This window comes from Monopterus albus, unplaced genomic scaffold (assembly GCF_001952655.1).
Source record: "Monopterus albus unplaced genomic scaffold, M_albus_1.0 scaffold504.1, whole genome shotgun sequence".
NCBI lineage: Eukaryota > Metazoa > Chordata > Actinopteri > Synbranchiformes > Synbranchidae > Monopterus > Monopterus albus.
This window is the reverse complement of record NW_018128384.1, coordinates 53,993-65,088: the sequence shown is the minus strand read 5'-3', so window position 1 is coordinate 65,088 and position 11,096 is coordinate 53,993. Positions and strand designations below refer to the sequence as shown.

Below are 11,096 nucleotides of genomic sequence, written 5' to 3'. Positions count from 1 at the left end.
TGTATTTCCATAAGTGGGGTAAAACTATGGAATAATTTAAGTGTGGACATAAAAAATAGTAATAGAATTGATAAGTTTAAACATAAGTATAAAGGTATGTGTCAATCAAGATATATGCAAGAACAGGCTTAATGATTAAATACATGGACTATTGTGGGTGTGGTGTATATTTTGTAGCCATTCTTTAATACATCACTGGTGTGATGTAGGAATGTTAACACCGTTATATTCTTTTTTAGTATAAGTCCCTAATGTGTGTAGAAGAGAATCATTTACTGCTTGCAAACCAATGATGGTAAGATGATGTCATGGGGTAGGACTGGATAAGTCTGACTTCTTCCTACTCCATTCAAACATGTACCAGGTATAAGCACATTGATATTGGATTGTGTGTAAAAATGTGTGTTGTTATATCAACTGTGTTTTTTTTTTTGTTTTTTTATGCTTGAAAGAATAAATCAAATCAAATCAAAAACACAGAGCTTCAACACACGACACTGAGGTTCTTAGAGGATAAGTACAGTATGCTACACTTTGTTATTACTGATCCAATGAAAGCTTTGTGGCAGCAGATCATCCCAGTTTCATTGGTAATGTAGTAACACGTTAGTGCATGAAAAGGAAAGACATTTTATTTCTTTCAAGCCATCTGTCATCTTCACAACAATATTATGGCTGTTTAAAGATCACGGTGTTGACTTCGTAGGGTCCGTAGAAGCTTCTGTTATAAATACGGCTACTCAGCAGTCAGATTATTTAACTGAGACTATGAGATTTAAAGTCAATTAACATCTAAAATTCTCATTTCCCTTCACGTTAAATCCCATATTCCACACACCTGCACATGCAACAATAATGTTAGTCTGTAGGAACACTCCACATGCATCTGTGTAGTGCTGCTGGCAAACAACAGTAACACGCCAAAGGAAATGTGCACATAGCACCCACTAGTGGCATCTAGTGAATATGTTCAGTCTGACGACTGTGACCTTCCAGTTCCTTTACTCAAACAGAACCGACCTACCTGTCCGACTTTGGACAGCTTGAGTTCTCTTAAGATGTAGTCGTGTGCAGCCGTCTCTCTGACGTTGCGAACACGCATGGCACCGTATTCCTTCAGAGCCGACATGTCTGGCCAGTACTTCACACACTTGCTCTGTTGGGACACAGCAACAACATTCACTGGGTCACCGTTCCTTCAGCTCCAGCTTCTCCAATGGGATTATTTGTTAGTTTCCTTTGCTTTCCATCAGTGTAACTCAAACATATTAGATCCCGACTCGGGCTCCAGTATTATACGATTTTATAGACTGATTAGTCAGTTAATCAAGAAACCACTCAGGAAATGAATCCTTAATGAAAATAATCATTAGTGACATCAATATTCCAGTTTGATTCGGAGTCACTGTTACCAACACCTGATGTTTTACTGTCTGTGTTGTGGAGAATCCTGAACTAATGAGTGGAAACAAAAAGGACAGCCTTGATTATCTAAGTGATCTTTTAATTGACAGGATGTCAAACACTGGGACACAACGAGGGAATCTGTTTTGGAATAGTGGCGTGTCCTCCCTCCAACAGAGGGGCACTGAAGCTGCTCTGCAGACACTAACAAGGCTCTGCTGGGTGACAGCTTGTCCTCTCAGCTGTACACTGATGCAGCGTTGTACTTCAAGAATCAGACCTGTACAACAAAACTACGAGATGTCTTGACAGTGGCCTCGTTTTGCTCACCTTCCCTCTCTCCACTTCTTTGGTGGTCATGACGATGACTCGAGAGTTCTCCTGAAACACCATCCTCCAGAAGTCACTGATGGTGGTCTGCAGACAGCCCTGAGTGGCAATGTAGCTCTTCTTCACCTTGGTACTGTTACACTTTGTGTCCAGCTCCGGCTGCACAATCAACAGAGAACATGTCATCAGGTACAGAAATTACTGTCTGAGTCTCCTGAGGATGAAACGAGTTCACTGTGACAGCAGACACTACCATGATGATGTTAGCGTTGATGTAGTCAGAGCCTGGCTCATTTGGGTCCCCATCATTCAGCACTACCCGAGTGTGGTCGACTGGAAACAGAAAGAAAACTCCCTCAGCTGAGCCCTGAACTGTTAAACTGAGAGGATGTTAGAGTCAAAGAGCGGTCAATGCTTCTTACAAGGCAGAATGTTCTTGTATCTGTTCTTGTTTTTGTTCTCTGGTCTCTGGCCCTCTTTGCGACTGTAGAGAAGTTTGCACTCTTGTTGCTGCAAGGTCTGCATGAAAGCAAACAGGAGAGACTTAATGTGTCCTCCAGCCTGGACGGCCTGATATTGAGTCGCTTTCAAACAAGGAATAGGTAACATTTATGGCCTTAGCTTCTGGTTCAAATGAAGCCAGAACTTTCAATCAAGGAATAGGTAACATTTATGGCCTTAGCTTCTAGTTCAAATGAAGCCAGAACCACCCACCTCAAATTCTTCCCAGAAGCCCTGTTTGACCTTGTCTGTGGCCTCCGCCAGTTTGCTCAGCTCCCTAACTCGACTTTCAATCTCTGCTGCGTTAATGCGAGTAGTGTTCAGGGGCTGCGGAGGGGGACAGGAGTCAGGACAGACACTACAAGCAGGAAACGTTGCCTCAGCTCAACGTGGAACAGACAGCGAGTCAGTTTTACAAACATGGATATTTGGGATAACAGAGATGGGAGGTACCTGTTTGAGCTGAAGCACAGTGCCCAGAGTTTCCACCATGGGGTTCTTTTTGTAGTGTTCTACCAAGTCAGTGAGCGAGTCAAACTTCTCGCCTCCGCCCACGTCATACTTCAGGTCATGCTACGCAGGAAGCAGCAGAGGAACAGACAAAAGAACAGTTTCATAAGAACATATATAACACAAACCACTTAGTTTATGTGCACACAAGAAACTAGGTGACTTAGAGAAACCAGGCTGTGGAGGAGATCAGTCAACACGTCTACATGAACACAGTCCATCGCTCTATAACAATACTATGATTCAGAGCCCGTTTGATTAGATTCAGCTAAACTTTTGTGAGGGTGTGTGAGAAAGTGTTACTAAAACAAAGCCAGATCTTCCTCTCGCTTCATTTCAAGTAGTGAATCGTGTCCATTTCACACAGAACGTTGGTTCACTGTGTGGTTCTAACTCAGGAAGGTTCAGTTTTAGTCGGACTGGCTGGAACAACTTTGAATTCAAGGACACATCTCTGTGTGTTACGATCTCTTTCAGTTGTGCTGTCAGTACATGGGGCCCTGTGGCTCAGGAGTAGAGTGGGTCGTCTCCTAACAGGGTCGATTCCTGAAACTCCAGTTGCTCCTGGTGATGTCACCGGTGTGTAAGTGCAAAAGGGCAAATGGTGTAAAAGCACTTTGAGTGCAGTGAAAAGCACTTCACAAGTATAAGACCATTGACTCTGCCTGGCTGAAGACTGCCACACACATGTATAAAAGCTGACTAGAAGCCCAGTTTTAGGCACGTCAGAGGTTTAGATGTTCATCCATGGAGCCTGACACTGAGCCCTAAGCTTCACCAGTGTCATGAAGAACCATGTTCAGAAAGCAGAGGAGCCAGGACAGAACATCGTTCACCATGACAAACATGGTGGATTAGTTTTTGAATCAGTCTTCTCTTCCTGTCTATAGCTCGTCATGTGATGCAACGTGTTTCTACTACTGGTGAACAGCTTAGAGAAGAAAAGGCAGCGCTTGGTTTGATGCATCTCCCTGATAAAGCAAACAAGGCAGAATCCTTGTCATGCAAGGCCGACATCACACAGGGATTTGAATCACTCTCACACAGTGACTTGTCGTGCAGCCCTGACGTTAACCAACAAATAAAACTATTTCCAAACTCATTAGAAAACTTTACTTTTACTGCCAAAGCTTTTTCACAGTACCGAGAAAAGAGAGCAACAAAAAGGCAACAGAGCATACCCTCCTGACTAGTAGAGCAAAGACTAATAAAACATCTGGATTCTTGTTGGGATACCACAGCTCACCTTTACATCCGTGTCAGTATCACACCATCACAGAAGGCGTTGACACCTCAAATTGGCTGAGTAGTTTTACCAACTGTACGCATTACACAGGTAATCTGAAACACTCTGGAACAGAAAGGATGTTGGACAGCGAGGAGCCGAGGGGTGTGTTTACCTGGCAGCGGATCATGACATGAGTGACTTTGGGTTTGCTGTCACTGCTGTCCGTCTTGTCATCTCCTGTACGGACCGACAGAACAAAATCTCCAGGATGGCTCTGGCTCTCTCTCACCAGGAAGCTGCCGTTCTTCCCCTTCTCTGTCAGCAGCTTCTCAGCCTCCCGGCCCGACAAGTGTCCGTGGAACCATCTGGAGTTAGATACAGCCACAAAGCAGCAGTACAGTTTGGTTTTGGACTGGACTCAACTGGCTCAAGAACACTTCACATTATCTGCTTCCACTGGCGACTTTGTTTACAAAGCACAGATGTTTATTGTTTACAGGCATTAACAATCAATAGTGCACATGACCTCCAAATCTGACATTTTGTTTATTGTGTGACATTACTGTAAAGGTTTTCTCACTTTTGTACAACATTATGCTTAAATAATGCAGCTAGTAATTTTGTATGTATTTGTATTTCCCACAAATCCCATCCATGGTCACGAGTCCAGAGCCTGGTTTAGCTTATTGATCCGTGTCTAGACCTCCTCTGAGCCCCCCAGTGAGGAACACCGCTGCACTGGGTGACAGGTTTCTTCCTCAGGAAACATGTGGTGCCGTCTGCTTTCAACAAACGGCACCACAGGCTGAGAACGGTCGCCACTTTGCACACTGTGCTCTGGTTACACTATTCCACTAGATTCTCACACTGCACGTGTTGTTTTGGAGCATTGATGTGCACGTGCAGATGTAAATGAGGTCAAACAGATCCCAACGAACACCATCTCACTATCAAGGCAGTTTTTGATGAGAGTTTCAATAAACCCCTCACTCATATACCATGTGGCCTTTACTATGTGATGCAACACCACGTTTCCCTTGAAGGCGAAACACCCCGATTTAAAATATGGTAGCTTTAACTGGCACTTATTTTTTATTTAGCCAAGTATCTGGAGCTGAAATTGCACATGTTGTATTAGGAGAACAGATCCTGTGCATGAATGTAATGGGAGAGCAGTTTACCACAGGGTGAATAACGAAAGTCGTGGATGTAACTATGGTTCTGTGAGTTCCTGGATGGCTGCCAGTCATGACAGTCACTGAGCTTAGGGGCGAGAAGACTCAGAGAGGCCAGGGGTAGACTACCCTATGGTACTTATAGAGGGGATGCACACGTAGCCTACACTGTCACACATGTGACTTTGTTGATATTAGGTCTCAAACTGCGCAGCACAAGTAGACATGTTCATTTTGTTTACTGCCACTGACAGTCGCCACTACATGGTCAGTTCCTCTTTCTCAGCGTGGAAGTGCACGTCTGGTTTGTGATATCAGCTTGGGGAACCTGACAGTGTGCCTTGAGCTACTCTTTTTGGCTGAGAGCAACTTCTGCTCAGCCAAAAAACTAAGGAGACCATCTTGTAATAGAATTGCACAATTTGAAGCCCACAACATTTTAAACAGCTGAGAAAATACACGAATTTGAACATTCATCTTTTCATGAAAACTGAGCAACCCCATGTGCTGATGAAGGTCATATGACAGTTGAAAGCTCCAAACCAGCCTCTGAATGGATGCTGTTTTTGTCAGTTACAACACTGGGGTGTCATTCCTTCATTCCTTCATTCTCATTCTCGATAAGAACAGGACATGTAACTAAAGACATCTCAACAGGTGCCACATTTACATTCAAGCTCAGAAATGTCAGCGCTCACCTCTCGGACGTGGGGTCAGCACAGTTGAGTGGATACTTGAGCTCAATCACATCCCCATTCTTCTCTTTCAGTTGCCCATGATGCTCCATGTAATACTGCACCAGCTCTGCCAGAGTGGCAAACTTCTCCCCACCATAAAGGTCATAGTAGTCTCCTGTGTTTTGGATCTTAATGTGGGTGACCGCTCCATTTCGCCTGCAGGAAAAACACAATCAGTTAAAGAAATGTTAGAGACACAGGCTCCCCCAGCTCTCACTGATCAATAAGAATCAAACCACCTCTGTAAACTATCTTTCAATCTCATGACGTGTGGCAGAATCATAACTGGTCCATCATGAGACACATCTCAGCAGGGCTGGTCTGACAGAAGACATGGTCACTGTGTAGGATCAGCTGACTAAGCGAGTACTTGAATCAACAGAAAGATTATTGGTAACTATTTTTATCGTACATTCAAACACTGCTTCTTCATTGTGAGGATATGTGACAGAACTGAATCAGAGCTGCAACTGTTAGTCGACCAGCAGACAATTCACTGATCAACTGCCCCCCCCGCTGCTGTGAGCACTGACAGTTTATAGACTGTATAATAATTGATTAACTGAGGAATTAAACTGTGGATTAACAGAGATCAGAGCCCTAAACTGAAAACCTTCGGACTATTCGCACAAAACACACAACTCGACGACATCAGCTTGGGCTTTAAGAAAGTGTGACAGATGCTTTAACATGTTATAAAGCAAACAATTATCCAAATAATTAACCGAACAATGAATGAAACTAATGATCATTATGCATGTTTTGTAGCCTCCAGCTCTACTGATACAGAAGGCATGAACTAGGATTAAAAATAACACACCACCACTACATCTCTGTTATTTGCATGAGGCCAAAGACAAAGCTAGAAACAGTCAAAGGCTGAGACTCAGCGGTTTCAAATGTTTCAAGTTCACACCCGGTTTGTGACACAAAGCAGATGCACAACAGAAATGTGTTGAGTCACTGCTGAGCCTCGGGACACAGAAAAGGAGAACTTGTGGCAGCTTTGAGGCTCAGTAGCATGTAGCCTTGGAGGACTTCTGGTTACGTCTGGCAGCGTGTGCACATACAGAGACAGGCATGCTGGTTTGAACCAGCGGAGACTAGTCTCCCTGTGGAAATGTCTGTTTCCACAAGAGGAGCACGACTTGTTTCGTTTCCATAGAAAGTAAACATGGAGTAGAAGAGACTTTGCAGCTAAAATATGAGGCTACTTCAGCTAATCTGAGCTGAAGATACTTCATCTTTCAACCTTATGGCTCGACAGACATGACATAAAACCACAAAGTGCTTTTATTAGTAAAGCATTGGTGCTCCTTCTTTGGTAATGCTGGCCTCTCACTATCATTCAACACAGTTCCTGTTTAAGACAGAGCACAGTTCAACTCTTTTATAATTACTCTGGCTCCGTTTAATAGTGTGAATATCACAGCACACTTAAAGCTGCAATAACTGTTTTTTCAGCTTCAGCAGAACAAGCAGAAACACATCATGTCATTTTATGAAGTTATGAACGATGGAGCAAACAACTGCTTGGTTACACATCCAGCAGACACACACAGCAACACGATCTTTCATTTGGAGTCGTGTTTGTGTCCAGCTGGTGGAGCCAAGTCCAATATTTACTCTGCTTTTAGCTCTGCTCCCATCTCCACCAACTCCTCGGTGTAATATCCGGCTTTTAAGCTGCAAACATTCACCATCTGGTCACTAACTTTGCCAGTTAGTCGTCTGGTGCTGGACAGGTAGCATTCAGTGAGTTTACTGAAACAGAAGCACTGCTGCTAGAAACAAGGTGATGAGAGCAGAGCTGCAGGTCAGACAAACCAAACACTGTGCAAAAACAACCCCTGATTTGATCGATGTCATTATAAGAAACTGATTAGTGCAGTTTCAAAGCACTGACTTTAACGGTTGGTGCACACTGCTGATCACTGTCACTTAAGGTTTTACTTTGTCCGAGCCCTCAGGTCCGTCGTATCACGACATATCAGCCAGTGCAAAACTTCATTTTAAAAAGATTATTTTCACACTGGTTGTAAAACAATCATGAAACACCAGCAGGTACGTCTGGAGGTTCTTTTACTGTGACTCCTACATTCGGTAGTAGAGAGCAGCAGAGAGGTTACTGGGAGCATCGTGTCCTGCGGTAGAAGCCGCGCCGTGCAGTCTCTTACCGTACTGACAGAGTGAAGTCTCCTGGGTTGCTCTTACTGGGTCTGGCTAAGAAGCTCCCGTCCACTCCACGAGTCAGCAGGAGGTTCTCGGCCTCCACACCTGTGATGTTAGGGTGAAACCACCTGAGAGAGGACAACAACAATCAGCCTGAGAGTCAGGTATTGGCCTGAACAAGACTACAACACTACTTTTCTCTACAAGTCCCTCAGTGCAGTGTAACTACACCATAACTACATGTTTCTAATTTCGACAATCTCACAGCAAAGGAAAACAGAGAACACACACACATTTGAGCAAAGAACAAAAGCCAAAATAAACTCACATAAAACAATCAGGTACAGTCTAACATAAAACCTGGTGTACACATAGGACAACTGTAAGGCTATTTATATGTACAATGACGACAATTTACAAGTGTTTTTTTTTATTTTTAAAGCCACCGTGGAGGATGTGTGACCACCCTTTCAGATTAAATCCTAATGCAAGGACCACAAGACATCTAAAATGACCAGACACTGAAACAGTAGTAGGGGTGAAGGAACACGAGTATGGGACTTCCTGTAAGCTCAGTAAAGGTGAAGGCACATGCCATGTGGCTGCACGCCATATCGTCATCTCTCTAAACTGTCAGATAAAAAGGCAAATTGGGAAAACAATAAAGGGACATGAGAGTAAAGCAGTGCATCTGTCTCTCTCTCTCTCTAACCCTCCATTGTTTCTAATATGAGGGTAACTGGTGCTGGACCATCAACCATAGTGGGAACTCTCTCCCTCTCTTTTCCCCAGGACTGTCTTGTCTGTTTGGTCCATGCTTCAACCAGACATGTGCAACCCAAGTCTTAATTCTCCAGTATTCTGATATCATTTTGCTGTCTGCAATTAACTGCATCGCCCACTCTTGGCGTATTATATCTTTTGCATGCTTGTGAATGTTATCCTGACGTTGTGTTCATGAACAGCTCTGTGCAAATGTTTTAGATTCTCATTCATCACTGAGTAGCATGAGGGAGACAAAGGACCGGCCCTGAATTCATTGTGCAGCACACCAACAAGCCCAAACATCGAGCCAGAGTCATAAAGAACAAGAAGTCCTGCAGCAGGTGTTCTGGTCCAAACAGAGCCCTTGATTTTAGCACCAAAAACCTTTGCACAGTACTGTAAAAGTAGCCTGTCCTCTTCCACATCTTTGTGACACAGATCCCCAGAGCTCCGAATCCCCCTGTGTATGAATGTGCTGTACAATAAACTTGCTTTGCCTTACAGTTAATACATGACACTGTTTACGTGTCTCTCCCCTCCAAAGGGAGTTTCTTCTGTCCCACATCAAGTGTCTGTGGACAGATGGTGTTGTATATTTCTCTGGGATGTAAAAATTGATTGGACGTGCGGCTGTTAGACAGCAGCTCAAAACACAAACAATGCGATTTTTATGCTAACGATAGCTGTATTAGGTTTCCAGCTGCCAGAAATCTGAGAACAGCGATCTTAAACTTTTCCCAGTTGCTAACTAGGGTCTAGCAACACAAATTCACTGGGACATACTGGTTTTGATAGCAGTGTTAAAACGATAACGGTGAATACTAACTAAACCTCGTCAGACTGGACTCCTACTTGCCGGTGTATGCTAAAAGAAGCGCTCCTTAGCTAACAAACGTTATCCCAGCACAGTCAGCTGCTTTCCGGAAACGTCGGCACACTCTGCGCGTGTTTACGTGCACATAAACATCCAAACCGCCGAGTTTCGTTAAAGTTAGCTAGCCCAGCTAACATTATCAGTAGACTTTGTTTTCCAGACAGCCCACACTTACCTCCGAGATGTCATTTTTTCGTTCCTCACTTCCTCGCTGGCAGTTAGCAGTAGCTTCGACTAGCTAGCTAACGTCTCCAAGCGTTTCTGCTTCAGTCACTGAGCAAAGTGCTTCATCGGCTCACACCCGGTCAAAACGGGCACCGAACTCCGGGCATCGACAGTAAACGTTAAGAACGTGCGTTACAAAAACTCTCTAGGCCTCGACCCCGCAGACTTCACAGCAAGTCGATTATCGGACGTCACCAAACATGCGACAAAATAGAGGATGTTTGCATCCTAAACCGCTGTTCTTCCCTGGCTTCGCCCCCTTCATTGGAGGCATGGAACTCGGCTCGTCCGGCAAACCCCGTGACATAAATTAAAGCGTCACATCACTTTCACCTCGCGCATGCTCAATAAAAGTTCGTTGTGTGGTTACAGCTACACAAGCGGTATAAAAGGTGCGGTGGGTCGCCAGATGTCGCCGGGGTTAAAATAAGTACTAGCGTCAAACCTGCCGAACTTTGCGAAGGCCACTGCACATTTTAAAGGATCATACAGTCATATATGATCAGGAAATAACTCAGGAACAAGACATATTTGCTGAATTGAAATGAAACAGACATTTTAAAACAATGTTTGAGTTAGGTTATTTACTATTGTCTTTGTGTAGTTCAACCACTGAGTTTTGTTTCTATTGTTTTATACCCTGTCACTGAGACCCTCCTCCCATAGACCCCCACTGGTGCATGTGTAAAAGTAATGCTATTATTTTAAAATTCTATCAAATTTAATGTGTTAACTCTTAACTTTGCAACAATGACGGTTAGCACGTTTGATGACAATAAACATAAATGATCACAAAGAAAGAAATGTTATATCTATATGGACTGTATAGTAAAACATCATTCACAGATAAATGCACTGATAATACTTATGTTCATCACCAGTTACATTACTTACGTTGATGAATATTCTGGGATTTTGTCGTATTTGTGTGTGTGTGTGCCTTCCTAGTCGTTATTTGTCTCTTCGTTTGTGTTTCTGTGATTGTTTTGTGTCTCTGTAGTTTTGAATCTCTTTGTAGTTGTTTTGAGTGTCTTTGTGGTTGATTTACCTGTCTTTGGTATCGTTTTGCATCTATTTGCGTTATTGGTCGGTCAATTCACTTTCCAGCCAAAGTACCTCACTCAGAGGCTTCATCTCGACAGCCTTTGGGTTACGCGCTCTCCTAGGTTTGTCCC

The 11,096-nt window shown here is 43.6% G+C and overlaps 1 protein-coding gene across 2 annotated transcripts in view; it reads right to left on the bottom strand.

The window, feature by feature from the left end:
• Nucleotides 1-10,249, bottom strand: part of ptpn11a (protein tyrosine phosphatase non-receptor type 11a) — a 17,329-nt gene extending 7,080 nt beyond the window's left edge. Inside the window, exons 1-10 of one of the 2 annotated variants that reach the window (XR_002273824.1) lie at nt 9,872-10,249; nt 8,063-8,185; nt 5,847-6,041; nt 4,146-4,338; nt 2,689-2,808; nt 2,449-2,562; nt 2,157-2,253; nt 1,988-2,067; nt 1,735-1,893; nt 1,025-1,156 (exon numbers count right to left, since the gene is read on the bottom strand). Coding sequence is in view for 1 of the 2 variants with exons in the window: in XM_020588125.1 (XP_020443781.1) it covers nt 1,025-1,156; nt 1,735-1,893; nt 1,988-2,067; nt 2,157-2,253; nt 2,449-2,562; nt 2,689-2,808; nt 4,146-4,338; nt 5,847-6,041; nt 8,063-8,185; nt 9,872-9,885 (1,227 nt within the window). In the remaining variant the exon portion in view is untranslated. The remainder of the gene's footprint in view (nt 1-1,024; nt 1,157-1,734; nt 1,894-1,987; nt 2,068-2,156; nt 2,254-2,448; nt 2,563-2,688; nt 2,809-4,145; nt 4,339-5,846; nt 6,042-8,062; nt 8,186-9,871) is intronic. The other variant, XM_020588125.1, reaches the window with a different exon arrangement.
• Nucleotides 10,250-11,096: the final 847 nt, after the last annotated feature.